General features: G+C 42.8%; 1 protein-coding gene across 20 annotated transcripts in view; it reads left to right on the forward strand.

Moving 5' to 3' along the window:
• Positions 1 to 19,243, forward strand: part of DTNA (dystrobrevin alpha) — a 319,437-nt gene that overhangs the window by 170,533 nt on the left and 129,661 nt on the right. For all 20 annotated transcript variants that reach the window (XM_075062987.1, XM_075062988.1, XM_075062989.1 and 17 more), the window contains exons 2-3: positions 10,936 to 11,003; positions 18,456 to 18,536. In XM_075062987.1, the coding sequence (XP_074919088.1) occupies positions 10,937 to 11,003; positions 18,456 to 18,536 (148 nt within the window). In that variant the 5' untranslated portion in view covers position 10,936. The remainder of the gene's footprint in view (positions 1 to 10,935; positions 11,004 to 18,455; positions 18,537 to 19,243) is intronic.

Consider the following 19,243-nt stretch of genomic DNA (forward strand, 5'->3'; position numbering starts at 1 on the left):
AGAGACGAGATAGCTGCTTCTATATGAAAGGGTTCGAAAGAGAGGGAGAGATTGGGCTACGATATCTAACTGTTGAAAAGGAGAGATGACAGAACAGAAGTAATGGTCTAAGTACAGAGTCGGGGAGGTTTAGGATTTGCATATCACAGAAAGCTTATCATAGGGAAGTGGTGAAGCACTAGAAGGTAGGTTGTCTGAGGGGATCAGTGGAAAGCTCCATAGGTCCGTTATATTTTAAAGGTGGCTGACAGAGAGGTGTGGGTTATTTAATCCCTGGGTTTCAGGATCTGCTGTGGCACGGGTTGCGACAAGAATGACTTGAGACCATTACTCCTTGTTCTGTCATCTGCTACCTCTGAGAACAGTCTAGATCTATCATCCTCTTTGGAACCCCCTTTCATATAGAAAGCAGCTCTCAAATCCCCCCTCATTCTTCTCTTCTGCAGACTAAACAATCCCAATTCCCTCAGCCTCTCCTCCATAAGTCATGTGCTCTAGCCCCCTAATCATTTTTGTTGCTCTCTGCTGGATTCTTTCCAATTTTTCCACATCCTTTTTGTAGTGTGGGGCCCCAAACTGGACACAATACTAGCATGTGAGTGTCTGTGCTCTTGCTTTACACTGATCTGCCCCTAGAATAATGTTCCTAACCAGAATCTTATGTACTTTACATGAAGAAGAACAGCTCTTCGGGGTTTCTGAAGAGCATCAGACATTTTTCAAAAATAAGTGCCACTTTACAGCTGCTTTTCTCATGGGCTTCCTCATTCTCCCCCCTCCCCACCATCTGAAAGGTAAATCCAGGACACGGATATTTATCCAGCTACATTTCTGAAAGCAAGGATGAGGGCATGAGAACATATTTCTACAAGATGAAATGTTTATGCTCTGTAGCAGAGATCTTTACAGCCTAAAAGCTGTTTTACTGAAAATGTTCCCTGCATATTTTGTATTTACTACAGTAATTGTAGCTATTTAGCACAACCCGAGGTGTGCTGGTGGTAGTGTGTGTATTTTTCAAGGAGTTGGAGCAGTGAATCAGTATAGAGCCGTGCTTTTTTTTATTTTATTTTTTTTTATTATTATTATTTTGTCCATTTCCTAGCAAACCAGGCATTAGCTTTGCATTCTGGCTTTGCACGTAATATTTCAGACATTAGTTTTGCATTCTGGCTTTTCGTACAAGTCCATTTTCTGCCTAATTATACTGGGTAACATTTTTTCCCTGTATGCTCTTGTAAAAATAATATTGCATAATAAAATGTCAGATTTTAATTAGGTTAAAAGTAATTCAGTGGATTAAGCCTTTTTTATTTGGGAGCATAAACTACCCAGTGGGGGGCATCTAATGTTCCATCCTTTTAGTTAGCATTTGCCTTCGTGTGCCGTCATCCTGTACGTGTTGAAATAAGGTGTTTTTTGCTCTTGGATTATTCATTATTTCAGTTTTTCACTGCTGGATGGCTAACACACTATGTCGTAGTGATGACATTGGAAGCCAAATATATCATTAATTAAGTCCATAGTTTTTGCTAATATTCTTGTCTCCACTAAATTTTCAGCTATTCATTAATCACGAAAAGCTAATGAACCAGACTGATATATAGCAAGACGTATGGTAATCCAATGGCTAATTCAGTTACTTTAGGGCCTGGATTTGCTGTGAGGCAAAGACCGAACAGATTTGCATCAAGAAAGTGTAGCAGGGTGGCCACAACCTGAGCATCTCCTCATGGCCAGGAGTTTGCTTTACAGGCATCCTACCCCTCTTGCAGCCCCCTTCAGCTCTCCACACGGTCTCTGTGGTGGCTCACAGCATCCCTATCTGGGGCAGGTTTAATATCAAATAAAGTTCACACAGTCCTCACTCGGCATCCTTAATCACAAAATAATCCAAACAATTCCCAGCATGAAGTCCAGAATCATAGTTGAACAGTTCATACTTAGCTCTGGCTCTTCTGCCATACTCAGAGTTCTTCCTCTGACACTCTGATCCATTCAAAGCCGCCAGTCCCAGCTCTTCCTGGCTGGAGTTCAGCCCTCTGGCCCTGCCTTCCATCTCGTTCCATGTCTCCTCTGTTCTAAGGGGAAGGCAATCTGTGTATTGCACTCCTCCAGAGAGCTTCTTCCAATTGGCTGGAAGAGAGGGAAGCTCTGCCCCCTCCCCCACCACGGTATAGGGCTCCTGATCCCAGGCCTTTAAAGGAACAGTGTCTTGGGGTTTGTGCAACCCTCATCCAACTCCTAATTCCCCAGGACCACTTCCTCTCTTCTGCTACCAGGCCATTTTCTGGCCTTTGTTCATTCCAACACCTGGAACGGAGTCTTCTAGCCCCCTTTTTTCTTAAAGGGTCCATACACCCCATTATGGATAGCTTTGTAACAGAAGAGCTTACATTAACCTTCTGTGTTATATGTGGTGGACATTAAGAAGAGTTTACTTCTCCAGTTCTCGTGTGCTGGGAGAACCTAAGCTGAAGTCCCCTAAATCACAGCCACTTGTGCTCTTCAGCAAATATTGAAATAATTTAGAAGGCATGGAGTAGAAAAAAAATTTCTTCTCTGTTTCATCTCTTGCTTTTCCAAGAAAACTCTGCACCCTGAAAAATTCTACATACAATAGACCTATGGTCCTTAATATTAAATATGTCCTCGCATGTAATTATGGACTCTCTCATGCCATAATGATTTCTTAGTTAACTCTAGCTACTTGCCTCTATTATACTGGGTGATACTCTTGGTGCTTTTTGAAGTGTCATGTATGAGTGTTTATCCTACTGTATTTGTGCCCCATGTGTGCTGTCTTTTTTTTGTCATATGTTCATTCAATTCTCAATTTAGAGAAAAGCAATATTTTTAGCTCACAGTATTATTTGAACTTCTCTCAGTCCATGGCTAGCCATTTGATAGTTTTGGATACCAAAATCTACCAATCAGTAAGGGGACAATGATACAAAACGATTTTAAGCCACATAGTCCCGTGTCAAACAAACAAATTGGTTGAAAACTCAGTGGTCTAATGAATCAGTTGCCAGGTTTTTATTGTAATAAAAGAAGATTTCAGTTGATTTCACAATAGGTGCATGGGTAATAAATAATTTTAGTTGTTTAGCCATATATTTTCTTGCGTAGTATTCACACACTTTCTTTAGAGGTTGTTTATGATTTACAAAGGAGATGAAACTAGTTGTTGTCCTACAGTAAAAAAGGCCTCAGATCTTTGTGTACCAAAAACTAGAACCAGCCTTGAAATGCGTAAACCCTCCCCAACCTAGTTCTGTCGTTGCTGGCTTATTATAAATGAATGTGGGTTTAATTGTACCAGAACAAGGAAAGCTAAGAAATCCTTTTACCTCTGAGGGAATTTAATTATATGTGCAATGCTCCAGCCTGCCTTGTGGCACTGTACTGCCAAAGAAGAGCCCCGAGTGAAAGCAGGAGTCAACATGCTCTGTCTCAAGGAAAGAGATTATTAACTACGTAATGCTTCTCTTCAGGACCCTCTGCCATCTTATCACTAGAGTTATATTATGGGCTTCTCTATAAAATGTCCTTTTTGCTGCCCAAGTCAAAGGCAGTGGAACAGCAAACCAGATATGGGAGAGGCATAGACTAATATTAATGTTGATGATACTTTTATATTTAAAAAATAGAGTTTTCAAACATATTGAATAAACAAATGATAGCTGAAGGGTGAAATACTGGCCCCATTGAAATCAAGGGCAGAACTCCCATTGACTTCACTGGGGACAGGCTTTCACCCTAGTGTTTAAAAACTGGCACAGACAAACAAGCCTGAAGCATGAGAATTGTGTTAGCCTTTGTTAAGATGCTGGTTTTGTAGTGTCCATTAGGTTTGATATTGGTATATTTGGACTCTTTTCAAGTGTCTGACCAGGAAACTGGTTCCATTTCTTTTTGGTGTTGTGTTGATTTTTTTATGAGGATGATTTGTTTTTCAGACTTTGAGAGTCAGTTTTTCAAACAGGCTCAGACTTAGTCCACTGCTGCTCCCACTGAAGTTTACGGCAAAACTTCAATGAGAGAAGAATTATACCAGTGCTGTGTGCTTTTGAAAAGCCTATCCTGTGTTTAGGGAACTCCCAAAAGGGAAACTAATGAACAGTCTCTGATCACATTCTTTCTTAAAAATGAAGAAAACATTTTACTAAATGTATGACTCAAGACATGGATTTTTTTTTTAATTTAGATGTTGAACAAGACGAGCTGTTGAAGAGGCAGAATTGCTGAGGCACATATTTGATATGAGCTTAGTAACAGCTTTTTTTCTCCTACACTGTGAGTAGCTCATCTAGATAAAGTACAAACAAGTACTGTAAGTGCCATGCAATTATACCTAGCCTCAGGAAAGAGCACTGAACAGTTTTATTATATTGCCAAAGATTACTGCTGGAATGTAAAGCTGAGAGAGACCTATTAGAGACCTACTTCATTAAAAGAAATGGAACAAGTCATTCATAAGGCACCAGTAAATCCATTAAGGGGAGAAAGGTTCTGAAATGGCCCTTCTGGATTCTAGTTATTAACTTCAAGGATTGCTGAAGTTGGTGACTTTGCAAATATGGTTTTACCCAGCACTTAACATCTCTCTTAACCTCTTACTCACCAGACCAAATTCATCTCTGAAGTAAGCACAGATATGACTCTGCTGCAGTCAGCACAGTGGCACCCACTTTCACCAGAGTTGAATTTGACCCACAGTGTCTATTTATGGGGGTGAGAAGGAAGGAGAGGGGAAAAGACGATTTCACATTAATTCATCTTACATTACCATAGACCATGCGTGGGTATTGGATGCAGCTTTCAAGATATATTTAAAATAACTATAGGCTAGATGTTGGAGGGTAGCTTCCTTTTCATAAATCAATATTTCTAGTATTACTAAGTCATAGAAAGAAATAATGGTTTACAGATTGCAGAGGACGGTTTAAACCAGAGTGTCCCAAGTAACAGCAGTTGATGGGTGCCTGGGTAAGAGTTTAATCAACTTACAAAGAGGAAATATGTAAATAATGGGTTTAAAACAGGGGCGGGCAAACTTTTGGGCATGAGGGCCACATCGGGTTTTGTAAACTGTATGGAGGGCCAGTTAGGGGAGGCCCAGCCCCTACCTCCTATCTGCCTCCTCCAGGACTCCTGCCCCATCCAAACACCCTGTTCCCTGACAACCCCCTGAGACTCCTGCCCCATCCACACGCACCACCTAGCTCCCTGTCCCCTGACTGCCCCCGGACCCTCGCTGCCCCATCTAACCCCTCCTCTCATTCCTGATGGCCCCCCTGGGACTCATGCCCCATCCAACCGCCCCTTCTCCCTGTCCCCTGACTGCCCCCAGAACCGCTGCCCCTGACTGCCCCCTGCCTCCCCATCCAACCCCCCCTTCCTGACTCCTCCCCCAGGACCCCTGCCCCCATTCAACTCTTATTTCCCCCCTGACTGCCATCCACACTCCCGCCCCCTGACCACCACCCCAAACTCCCCTGCCCTCTACCAATCTCCCCTGCTCCCTGCCACCTTACCGCACTGCCTGGAGCACCGGTGGCTGGCGGCGCTACAGCTACACCGACCGGCTGGAGCTGAGGCACGCTGCCACCTCCGCCGCCACCATCCCCACTCAGCACAGAGCACTAGGTCAGGGCCAGCTCTGCAGCTGCGCTGTCCCAGGAGCTCACAGCCCCAACGCCCAGAGCATTCAGCCGGCAGTGGAGCGAGCTGAGGCTGCGGGGGAGGGGGACAGCAGTGGAGGAGCCGGGGCAAGCCTCCCGGGCCAGGAGCTCGGGGGCTGGGCAGGACGGTCCAGCCCTCAGACCATAGTTTGCCCACCCCTCGTTTAAATACAGAAAGTCTGTGCTGAAAACAGACTATTATTGCTTAGCCAAAGCTGGTTTTAAAAAATTGAACAGCTGTGTAGAAAACTGCACTTCTCATTTTGTCTAGTATATAGCAGGAAAATAACATCATTCAACCCATCCTAAGGCCTTGATTCAACAAGGTACCCAGGCACATATCTAACTTTCATCCCTTTCCAACAAAGTATCATTTCAGGTGGCTTCTTGAGCAAGGACAAGAAAACTGCTTGTTTAAGAGGTGCTAACACCTTGGCCTCCCAAAGGAAGGTGTGAGAGGGAAACAGTTTTCTTGTCCCAGGAAGAGTTTAGAGATGTCAGAAATTTTCCCCGTTCAACTGTGGGATGAAACTAAGACATTTAGAAAATTGTTCACGAAAAGCCAAAGAGAGAGCGGCTAGAATCCAAGCAATTAACTGATTGCATAGGGTGGTGCTGAGAGTGCTCACCTGGGATGTGGGAATACCCAGAGCAAGAATGTGAATCTTCATCTCCCACATCCTAGGTGAGTTTCCTAATCACCAGGCTATTGGCTATTGTAAGGTGGGTCTCTTTCAATCTCTCCTGCTGGAGCTGTGTCTCACTTTGTATAAATTAATGTTGTGCCCTCACTTGCATCATACCTATTACGTAGGACTTCATAATTTCTTTATTCCATGATTGATCAAATTCCGTCTATGATTTCACTCACCAGGACTCTAGCTGACTCCCTTAATGTTTATCTATCCTAGACCATGCCTGCGAGATAGGCGTTTGTCAAAATATTAATTGGGTAGCGTCAACCAGACGATAAAATGAGCAAAATTTATGCATATATGGCAATTAATTTGTCCCTTTCTAGGGTTAATGATTCAAAACAAGACCCACATCAGTGCTACTTGACATGCAAAAGACCCGCTTCATATAGCATAGTTCAAGATACAGAAATGTACTGGTAGTAAGAAGAATCACTATAGAACAGAGATTATTAAAATCCTCAGTTTCTACTATAGCAGTCCAACTCATATGAGATGGACTAGACATATGACATTAGGGTTGCCAGGTGTCCGGTTTTTGACCGGAATGTACGGTCGAAAAGGGAACCTGGCAGTGTCTGGTCAGCTGTTCAGTTGGCCACAGTATGGCTGCCCTCAGTTGCTGAAAGACTTCTCGGAGCTGGCCACTGCTGTGTGGCTGTGCATCACAATTGCATTGGCTGTGGGGCTGATGGACACCTGGAGCTGGAACCGACGCCTCAGGGGCACCCCTTGCACTGCATCCTTGGCATGGGGGGAAGGAGATGCGGCTATTACTGCAGCCTTAGTAAGTTGCCCCTTGGCTTCGTGCGAGAAGAAGCTGGCATCTGCTGCTGGGGCTCCTGGGATGGAAGGAGGGTAAAAGTTGCCCTAGCAGAGGGCAGTGTGGCCAGTGGTAGCTCCCTGCCCCATGCAAATGGGGAGGGATTGTGGGGCAGGTACTACGTGCCACAGGGTTTTTGGGGGTGCACTTTTTGGGGGATAATGAGGGGCTTGTGGCAGGGGTTTGCAGCAGGGTTTCGGGAGGGTGGCATTGCAAGCTGTGCGTTGGATGGCAGTCACTATTGTGGGGCATTGGGACGTGATTGTTTTGGAAGGAGAATAAGAAAGGTGTGGGGAGGTATGGATATTGCAGGGCTTTTGGATGAAAAGTCCTTCGGCCCTTTGGGGGTTGTGTATTTTGGGGTGTTTGTAAGGGGTTAATAAACATTACAGGGTCCATCTTGTTGGGGGCCAATAAATAGTGCAGGGCTCTGGGTGCAAATATTGTGTGGCTTAAGCGGGGGGAAGTTCAGCTAGCTGTATTTGGCTGTGACCTCCAGCTCTGCCTGGAAGGGGTAGGCTGGAGGGTTGCATGTGAGGTATGCAGCTCAGGAGGGAATGGAGATGGACTGGAGAAAGGCTGGCACTCCTGGGCATTGCATTTGGGAATCAATCCTTTCCCCTGCAGCTGGGGAAAGCTGGTTTGGTTTGGGCTTTTGTGGGTGATTCTGTTTAGGGTCCTTTTTGTTTGATCGGCTTGGACATAGGAAGGTGATCGCTGTCCAGGCTCCACCACTGGGGGGTGGAAAGAGCAGCATCTGGAGTCACATGGAGGAGCTGCTCTCTGCTCAGCTGCTGATGCCTGACAAAGAGAAGTGGCTGGCTTCTGGACCAGGCTCTAAGAGGTAGGTGTTGCCACCCAGGGCGGGGGGAATCCTGTCCCTCCCCTCCTTTCTGACCTGCCATGCCCCAATTGCCCCAGCCCTGGTCCCTCACTATGGGGACTGACCCCACTCCCCTACTCCAGGCAGCAGGTGAGTCTGGGGAGAGGGGGGAGTGAGTGGGGGAGGTTTGGAGAGTGAGTGATGGAAGGGGGAGAAGAGTAAGCAGGGGCGGGGCCTCAGAGGAATGGGCGGGACCTCAGGGGTAAGGGGTGGGGCAAGGCTGTCTGGGTTTCATCAGTTAGAAAGTTGGCAACCCTAATCATAGTCTTTTACAATATTTATAAATGAAAGCCTCATAACAGCAAGGAGGCTGGGGGGAGAAGTATGTTTAATTTTCTTATCAAATATTTCCTGATTTTTATTAAAAAGCTATTTATGAAATAGTGCTCTTGGTGCTGCATGGAAATAGGGGAAGAGATTGCCTTTGAAAAAGTCAGATCAAACTCAGTCACTACTAAACCATTTATTTACTGTATTTCCTGAAGCTGGACTATAGTATACAGTGAACATAGAAGGCATCAACTCAGCATATCCATATAAGTTAAATAATATTTTCAGAGACTGGAAAACTTGAGTTTTGAAACAGATTTTGGGATTCTGATCAAGAGAATTTGTAGTACATTGAAGTTTACTGACTTGTTGATCAACACCCTTATTAATTAGCCCATGAAAATAACTGTTGTTAGATGCACTATAACTGTCTTATCTGCAATATAAAAGTTATTTCCTATTGAGAAGAACCTTATAACATTAATTGCTATTTTTTCTGTGAACTGTTGTCTACTATAAGCACAATAGAATCAATGGCATAAAATAATGTTGCAGCTGATACCTCGGCTGATAGTGAGGATTGACCTGAAGATGTCGAGAGTTGAAAGCATGAGTCCCTACAGCTTGTGCTAAAGAGTCAAGCTACGTAGTTAAGAGCTGAACAAGATTGCAGTCTTCTGTGGTTTGAGCACAGAGGGGGGACACAATGCACAATGACCAGTGGGTCATAATAACATCTTAATTTTGTCAAGGGTTTGGTGCATACTAGTTTTGTAAATCCATAATAATCTGGAAAGAAGATTTTGAAGATGTGAGATATGACTGAATTTCTGCCAATGGGACTTGAAAATAACTATTTCTTAGCTTCATGTAACACTGTAAGATACTTTGTCTTTCACAAGGGTAGGAAGCAAAGTGAAAGATGAAGAATAGGAAGCAACTAAGTGAGATTACTGCAACTTGTTTCACCCTCCTGTTGTATCATGTCTTTAAGACTGTTTGGGGCAAGAACTGTTTTTACAATATATCTGTAAAATGTCTAGCACAGTGAGACCCTCGCCTGCTTGAGGATGTTATGGACAGCAGCATATTATCGCCTAGGCCAACAAGGCCTAGGCCTAGGGCGGCAAATTTGCTCGCAGCCCCTCCCCAACTCCTCCCATTCCCCAAATCCCCGGCCCGCCTCCTCCCCCAAGCGCACCACGCTTCCCTCCTTCCACCTCCCTCCCAAGCTTGGTGCTCTAAATCGCTGGGAGGGAGGGAGAAGAGAGTAGCGGCGCGATCGGAGGAGACGGAGCAGAGGTGAGCTGGAGCCCACGGGCACAGGGAGTAACTCTTGGGGTGGGGGCAGGGAACTGCTCCCTGCCTCAGCTCACCATCACTCCACCGCTGCCATCCCCCGAGTGTGCCACAACTCCCCTACTCCCCCCTCCCTCCCAGGTTTACCCCGGGGGAGCGGAGGTGAGCTGCCATGGAGGGGGGCAATTTTTTGAGGGCCTAGGGGTGGCAAATTTGTTAATCCGCCACTGGTTATGGATTATAGTATATAAAGAAAATTAATAATAATGAGCCTATTTATAGAAGTTAAAGGTCTCAAAAGCATGCCTTCCATATAAAGAACAGCTGTAACAATATAACATTCCAGGAAAAGAATGGTGTTGTGGTTAAAGTGCTACACTGGATGGGGCTCAGGAGACCTGGATTCTGCTCCTGGTTCTGCCATAGACCTTTTGTGAACCTGGCAAGTCATATAATCCCTGTGTGCCTCTATTCCCCTAACTCTGAGATGGAGTTAATAATACTTCTTTAGCTCACAGGAGGATGAATTCATTAATGTATGTTGGCTGCTCAGATACTACAATGATGAGTGCCAAAGAAATGCCTGTACAGCAAAATAAATAAATATGGGCAAAGCGACAGAATGATGAGGTGACGTGAACAAGGAAATAATTGCTAAACTAAAGGGTTTTTCAACCAAGAAAAGATGATTTTAGCATTATGCTGCTGGAAGAAAACGGTACATGTGGTTTGGAAAATACTATTTTTCCTTCAATAGAGAAGGCCCTCCCATATGGATGGCCACACATGAGATCGAGAGGGATTACATACATAACCAAACACTGCCCTTTTAAACATCATAACCAGACATTGATAACTGGACCTAGGTAAATACCTTAAGCATTTTTCTGCAAGTAAAAAAAGCCCCTACATTTGTGCCCCTTTTGCATTTATTTTATTTCTGCAAATGAGTTGCCCAGCATATTATGTAGAAACAGTGCCTATTATGCAAGTGTTAGAGAACGTTTGTGAAATGCAAATTCTGAATATGTGAACTCTGGTTTGAGTTCAACCGTGGTTGGTAGAGGCAGAGATATTACATTTTCTGATTTCTTCTTCCTTTATATAATTTACCAATAAGATCCCCTTATTTAGGACATGCTAAATTGAAAGCAAACTCTAGGCCACAGAGGAGAACGTGATCTGATTTTTAATGCCAAACAGTGCCATGGTAGGGCTGGCAAGGGGTAATGTTCAGCTTCTGGATATTAAATATTTTCTGGTGATTTTGTCTTTTAGAATGATTGAAGATTGTGGGAAAAGAGGAAATACCATGGCAGAAAGAAGGCAGCTATTTGCTGAAATGCGTAAGTACTGTGTTTTTAGAGATCTAACTGCTTCATTGCAAAAGATGAACCAGATACAACAGAACATCAGTAAACCTTACTTACAGTATCTGTCCTGTTCTCATTCTAAAGCATTGTGTTTTTACTGTGAGAAGGAGATTTCAGGAGGGTGGATTTAATTAACACCAATACTGCACAATAGAGCTTTCCCATCCCTGATTTCTGTGATCTTCTGAACCAGGTTATTTTACCTCTGTTTCAATAACAGCTAATTCATCCAAAGAAATTAAAATACTGATAATTACACAAATATGAAGAAAGAAAACAATCATCCCCAAAACACGAGGTTTCTAAGGAACAGTTTTAAATCCCAGATATCCCACTTGAATGTATCCCTTTCCTTGTATGGTCGTAAAATAGTTAACCTATTTGCTCTCCACAAACTCTCATATGAACAAGAGTTGCGTCAATTCCTAACTATTCCCCACTCCTCTTATTTCCCTTGTGAACAATCCATTGTTTCCTTTGGGAGACTGTTTTCCGTGTATAAAGTTTGGGATCTTCCTGATTTTACAACATTTAGCTAATTGTTTTGAGAAGAATGATCAGGTATATCCCTTAGCTCTATTACGGTCATACTATAATTTATATCCATGAGGTGTAGTATTTTCAAACTAGTAAATGTTGACAGAACAATGATACTTTTCTTGACTCTTAACAGACTTTGAGGGAAAAATATTAAATATATCTAACAAATGTCTAGCAGATTACCTATATCTATGACATTTTTCAAGGTTTTGAATCCTCCATTTAAAAGGTGCATAGAGAACTGAGAGTTGAATATTAAAAGTGAGGTTTTCAGAAGTGTTCAGTATTGGCCCAACTCTTGTCCTGGATAGGTCATGTGTGTGTTTGTTTTTACCATTGACTTCAATGGAAGTAGAGTTAGGATAGTGCTGAGTGTTTTTGAGAATCCCTCCTTAAAATTCCTGTTTTATCTTAATTTTAAATTCTGAGAGGAATTCTGGAAACCTATAGCTGCATTGTCTGTCTTTACTGACCATTTGAATAGCCCATGTTCACTGTTGCAGAGAACATACTTGACACCACCCTGATTAAGTAGACATGGGCCCAGCAGTGAGCTGGAGCCGGTTCGCATTGGTTCGCACGAACCAGTTGTTAAATTTAGAAGCGGTTTTAGAACCGCTTGTTAACTGACTTCCCTGCGAGGGAAGCTTTGATGGGCTCAGGCCAGGAAGCTGTAATTCCTCCTCCCGGCCACCGGGGGGGTGCCGCACTGTGCTAGCCATGTGGGCTGCCTCCTGGCCCTGTTGCTGCTGCTCCTTGGGCCTCTGGCCGTGCGGCTCCTGCTGCTGCCTGGTGGGTTCCCGGCTCCTCTGCTGGGCCTGGGCTGTGTCCTGCTGCTCTACCCAGCCCCTGCCCGCAGCCACCCCCTGCCTGCACCCCCTGCCTCCAGCTAGCCCTGCCCCATGCCCCTATCTGCAGCCAGTCCCATGTCCACTGGTGCCCTGCAGTTCTCAGGGCAGTAACCCTGCACACCTGCTTCAATGAGGGGGGAGCAGGGAGCAGCTAGGACCCACACATGTGCACACCCTAGGTTGACCAGACAGCAAATGTGAAAAATCGGGACGGGGAGGGGAGTAATAGGAGCCTATATAAGAAAAAGACCCAAAAATCAAGACTATCCCTATAAAATTGGGACATCTGGTCACTCTAGCATACCCCAAGGGAGTGGCAGGGACCCACACGTGAAACAGAGCTCATTTCTAGTTCAGGCTCATCTTTTTAAAAAAGAACTGTAGGTAGGGTTAACATACATCCATATTTCCCCAAAGATGTCAGGCTTTTTGGTTCTTAAATTGCTGTCCGGGCAGAATTTTTAAAATTTAAAAATTCCTCCCAGGAAAATACGGATGTATGGTAACCCTATTGCTACAAAAAATACATACTGTGGCATATCCCTTAAATCAGAACTTTTTATACGGAACCGGTTGTTAAGATTTTAGCAGCTCATCACTGCATGGGCCACACTGATTCTGGTATATGTTGGTGCTCCAATTGTACTGGAGGTTCTTTCAAAGGTGTGGCAGGATTTTTCATTTTTGAACTTTTTGGGAAAGGGTCAAGAGCAAACTGATATGAATTTGGGTTTTCCCACACAACTACCTCAGTCCTTTAGCCGGTTGGGCCTTGATAAAGACGCACCTTTTAGAAAAGTCGATTCCCTCCTTATTTTACAGTGTTGCCCAATAGTGTGATCCTCATGTTCCCTCTGAGCAGACTTTAATAGGTATGGGATCACACCCTCAGTAAAATACTGGACATCTTGACAATGGAGAAACTTACCATCCTATATTGTCTTGCTATCTGGCCACGGGATATTATTTTATCAGTCTAATATATACACTTCTAAAGCAGAACATTTATTTTATTTTAGACCTTATTAAGAGTTTGTGATGGTTTCTTACAGCTTGTTTCAAGTTTTGTTTATTGCCTTTGCCATACACAAATAGCTGTTATACACCATTTTCTACATATTGAAATGTAGAGTGTTTTAATGTTTTGTTTCATTATGTATGGTTATGTGTTGTTTTCTTCTCTGTGCTGTTTGCAAAAAACCAACCATGCATTTAAAGAGGAAAAGATTAAAGATGAGTAGTGCTTGAGAGAGACCAGGTGGGTGAAGTAGTATCTGTTATTGGACCAACTTCCATTGATGAAAGAGACAAGCTTTTGACCTTACACGGAGTTCTTCTTCAGGTCACTTCAGGAAATGCTTACGTGTTCTCCTAAATAGGGAGGTTTTCCTGCAAAATGGCATAGATCTTTTTATGACAGTCATATTTTACATGGTAGGTGGATTCTGAGGCTCCTCTGTATTTAGTGTTTACAAACAATTGCCTGTTACAATATTCTATGAATTAATGTCATATCTAGTATTCTCTTATTTGAAATTCTGAGGTCAAAGTTTACATTGTCTCTTACAACTTAAAAGGCACACTAGGATGTCAAAATAAATGGAATACCAGTACTTTTAACTGACAGGTTTACATACATCTAGAGGGGAATGAACTGATGGATGCACCACAAAATATGGTGAACGGAACATGTATCCACTTGGGCATGCCAGCATAGATTATCCAGTAGACACAGAGCTCTGTTACAAAGTATGGAAACATGAGACAAAGCTTGCAATTTATTGCTTTATTCTCTTTTCAAAGTGCCAACCATATGAAATGTGCTGAGAATTCCCAGAAGGAAAAAACTATAATACTGCAGCTGATCAAATAGTATGAGAAACTCTTGGCAATCATTTAGGCAACTTAGAAACTGAAGTTTGATTTGCCTTATCCCCACCTGACATCTTTTCGTTGTTTCATTAGCGTGCGTATAAGTAAGGTATTGTTTGTACAAAAGTTTTTGGAAGAACAAATTTCAGACCAGAGCCAAAATTTGAACTAAGAACACTAGATATGTTTGGGACAGAAGCAGGAGTAGTAAACTTCCTGCATTGCCCAGCCAATTCATTAAAAAAATATTTTCACCCAACTTATAAAAATCACTCTGCAAGCAGCAAAAATGACAAAATGTATTGCATATAAGTTTGTTCAGCTCTTCTAAATGCCTACAAAATGCATATTGGAGATCCTCACTTTTGCACCAGACCCTTTACATCTCGTAAAAGGTCTCTAGTGGCATAAAGGAGCCCTAAAAGCCAGGGGAGAATTTCCCTACTACAGGCACTGTGGGGCCACCTCTAAATTTGCCTACTGAGGAGCACATCTCAAGCCCCAGCATTAGGAGTGTGGTGCAGCTAATAGAAGATGGGGTGTGTTGGGGGTGGGACTAAAGCACATGGTGCTGAGAATATTCCTGGCAGCCCAGTAGACCTGAGTGTAACTTGGAGAGGATGTCATAACTTAGGCTCCCGCTGCTGTCTAAATTGTGTCAAAAACTCTGGAGCACCGCAGTACCCTTTAGACAGCACAGGGGTGGCTTTAAAGATACTTTATCATGCGCTGCCCCTCGACTGTTACTAGTGGCACAGAATCTTGCCCATTGTGTAGAAATTATGTTTATTGACTATGCAAAGTGAACATTGTGGTTATAGCAAGTAACTAGGAGACAAGATTGCTGAGTTCTCTTTCTGGCTCTCGCCAATTCACTATGAACCTTGGGCAAGTAGCATAACTTTTCCTCTGCAGTTTATCAATCTGTAAAATGGATATAACAATACCTACCTCAGAGACTTATAGAAAATTATTTAAGCCTTGTAACAAGACCTCTGAGAGGCACTCCAAAGCCATAGTTGAATGGCACTATATAAATACACTAATATTACTTGGTCTATGTTGTTATCACAATATTGTAAAGAAAAATCTAATGAACCATAAAATGATCTCTCAAAGCATATTTAATAAGATTCAGGTGCCATCCAATAACACAGGCATAAGACCTTAACAATCAGTTCAAAGTTATTCCCCAATTATCCCAATTCTTATTGGGTAAGCAAAGGTGATCTATGTAGCAATCTGTTTTATCATACATGAGTAGCTACAAAAAGAGGAAATGGTTTTCTTAATTCGTCCTAATAAAAAAAGGAAAGACTCTGTGTTAGAGAACTTGCAGTACCCTGCCTCAGATATTTCAGTTTTCCTCAGTGTTGTCAGCAAAATATTAATGTAAAAGAGAAAAACGGAGTCAGTTAACAGGAAATCATGTCATAAGAAAAATCAAAACCTTTCAGGACCTGATGCTAAGTAGTTCAGAGTACCTTTTGCCAGGAACAGATGGTATTAAGACAGCCAACTGTGAAAAGAAACTAGTAGAGAGTACTGGGAGGGTGGTATGGGAGAATCTGGTCAGCAGCGGGGCAGGTGCTGGGGAGACAGAAGAGATCAGTACAAGTTTGAAATGTTTGGGTCCAGCCAACACCCGATTGTTCATCAAAGAGCGGGTGAACACAAGCATAATGTACAATTATAAAGCCCGGTGGCAGATCTAATAATGTTGGCATGGATTCAAAAACGGGATTTGTGAAACCAGTTAAAAAACAGGACAGCCATATTTTCACTTCACTACACTCTATTGCCAGTCTAATTTTACACTAGTTGTATTTGGCACGAACATGAGTTTGGACAGTTCTTCAAGCAGCTTTGTGGTATGTAACTCTGTTTTAATATCTATTTCAGAGATGAAGTTGCTCGAGTTGATAGGGGCAAATTCTCCTTTATTACATACTTGCAACCACATTCAAAACACAAATATCTGAAAATGTCATTGACTCTGTATTAGTTAAAGTTAATATGCCACATGGTATAAGCTTGTGTGCCATAGTTGGGAGTTCTGAATTCTTTTTCTCATAACTACCTCTGTAGTAACAATTGCCTAGTTCTTGTATGCCATGTCAGCCTGAGAGTAAATATGTTAAATAAAAAAAATCTACTCATCTGCCTTTGAGTTTTAAAAAATATTATAAGTAATGAACAATGGCTTGATGCTTTAAGAGACTATGTCAGATTCTCACCCTCATTCTGACCTCTTTCTGGCTACTTGGGTGGCATTCAGTTGGAGTAGACCCATCCTAGTTGGTTCCTACACTACCTCCCCTTCCAGCCCTGACAAAAGGGAAAAGATGTGGGCAGGAAAAGCACTGCTGGGAGATGCTTTGGGGACGTTGCCAGCTTTGTATATTTAGAGCATCCAGGGCCAGTCTGGGTATGAACTGACTCCTTGAGGCTCCCACCACAAAAAATGAATCTCAGCATCAGTGGTGAATGTGGCCCACTCTTTTGCAGTATATTTTTTTGCCCTAAGGTTGTCATCCACCAGTCTCTAAGTTCAGCTGTTGTATTGTTTCTAATTTGGTCTTCTGACAATACCTTGTTCTGAGCTGGCATGACAGCTGAAGATATTTATTGTGAGCTTTGTCGTTAAAAATTAAAATTAGATGCTTTTCCCTGATATTGGAGCTTGGCAAATTTGTCTTTTAGCCTGAAGCTTGACCAGATTGTTTCTTCAAAATGACAGACAGTGTAGGCTTACTATTCCTTGGCTTTCTTCATGAATGTGTTTTATCACCAGGATACCTCCCCCTCCCCCGCAAAAATAGGCAGCCTTGAAAATGTTGGACAGCATGTGTTTCTATGTCCTTTCTCCTATACGTACATTTTTAACAAGGAAAAGGTACATGTGACGGGATCCCCGGGTTGCAGCCTGGGACTGTGGAACCAGTGTACCCTCTCCAGCCTGGGCTGTGTCTCACAATGTCTTGCTAGTGACAAACAGCAAACCCCTCCAAAGCTGTGATCACTCAGCACAACAGCATGTGGAGCCCCACACCCAGCTATCTTTCATGAATGCTCCCAGAGCCACTCATGAATCACACAGAGAAAGGCACCAGCCAAATCCCCCCGGCTCCCAGGACTGTACCTCAGGAGTATATTGTCTTGCACTGCTCAAGACAAGCAGTGCAAATTTATTAATTGGTTCACCACTTCATCAATGGAAAGTGGACATACACCAGCCTTTGCGAACCTGAGCAGATTTACCACACAGGTCAGGCAAACTTGCTGGTAAAGATAAACAGTTAAAAAAATTTATTGACTACAAAAGATCGATTTTAAGTGATATTAAGTGTTAGGCAAAAAGTCAGAGTTAGTTACCAACAGAAATAAAATATGAGCACGCAGTCTAACCTCTCAGCCCTATTAGACTGGGCAATAACTAGATTAAGCAGTTTCTTTCACCCCACTGGATACTGCAGTCCTTAATATACAGGTTTGTCCCCTCAGCCTGGCCCAGTCTCCTCTGTTGGAGTCTTTGTTCTTCTTCTGAGTTCCTTGCAGCATAGATGGGGGAGGAGAAAGGTAAAGCATGGGCCCCCTGTGTTCTGTTTTATACCTTCAGTCCCATGTGCTTGGAGAACACAAGTCCTGGCATGTCTGGTGGGGATTGCTGAGTCCCCAGGTAACGCTGAGCAATTCCCCTGGTGTGGCCTTATGCAGGTGAGTCATTGAATTGTAGCTCCCTTGCTGGACAATGGCTATTGGTGGTAGTTTGACACCCCGCCCGGGCATTCGTTACTTTCCTTGGTGTTGTCTCTGGAGATCTAATATCTGGCTGATTCCCCAACTTACAGCATGTTTTAGTAACAACCATACAACACAATTCTCATAATTTCATATGCACTAAAGATGTACATATTTAGATATAACAGTGGATTTCAGTAGTTCATAACCTTTCCCCTGGTTATGGGGAAAGGTTATGAACTCACATGGCATGCTTTATATGTAAGATCACAATTATATGTAAATGAGGAATATGGCAGTTACAAGAAGCCCTCCCAAGGTATAGAATGTCACAGTACACACACGACTCACTGTACTTGCAGACGTTGTGGACTCTGCCCCAGGGAAATGTCACAGCATATGTATAATTCTCTTCCACTAGGGGCTCAAGATCTGGATCGCATCCGTTTATCCACCTACAGAACAGCATGCAAGCTTAGATTTGTGCAGAAGAAATGCAACTGTAAGTATGTCAGTTGTTAACTGTAAGTAGCATCATTAGTCTTACCACTGTAGGATATGTTTCTTCTCCAGTTGAAAGGAAAATATGGATTTATTTTAATGTACAGTTAGACACTAATAAGGATTCCTTGGTAATAAAGAAATTTGGAATAATTCTATACTGTTAATTATCCTCAAAGCATTAAGTGTGGAAATGTTTCTACTGGGGGAGAGGTTCTTTAATGCTTCTTCTAAATGTGATTATTTTTCTTTAAAAACAATAGTTTCTCTTATCAGGGTTATGAAAAATGCCAGGAGCTTTAAAAAAGGTTTTTTAAAAAAGCCACCACACCATAGACTTTGCCATTTGTTTTGTAGACAGATAGAATTTTTACATTTCTCACTAGGCCTGTGTACACTGGGCTATTAAAAAAAAATCCCACCAAAGTACCTCCACTAACAGTAACCATGACTGGTCTAAACACTTGTGCTGCCCCCAGAAGAGCTGCACTGAAGGGAGTTTTTTAAAAAACTAGACAAAACCTGTGCAGCTCAGCAGCTAGCTCTTTGCTTTGAGGTTGTAAATATTTGTGCTGCAGAAAAATCTGCTGCTTGTGACCTACAAATATCAGCAAAAGCCAGTCTGAAAAGCTTTTACAAGAAAATGAAGAATGGGTAGAGCACTCAGAAGGTTACTAGCCAGGGATCAAATCCTGCAGTCATCTCTTT

The sequence above is a fragment of the Chelonoidis abingdonii genome, chromosome 2 (genome assembly GCF_003597395.2).
Source record: "Chelonoidis abingdonii isolate Lonesome George chromosome 2, CheloAbing_2.0, whole genome shotgun sequence".
NCBI lineage: Eukaryota > Metazoa > Chordata > Testudines > Testudinidae > Chelonoidis > Chelonoidis abingdonii.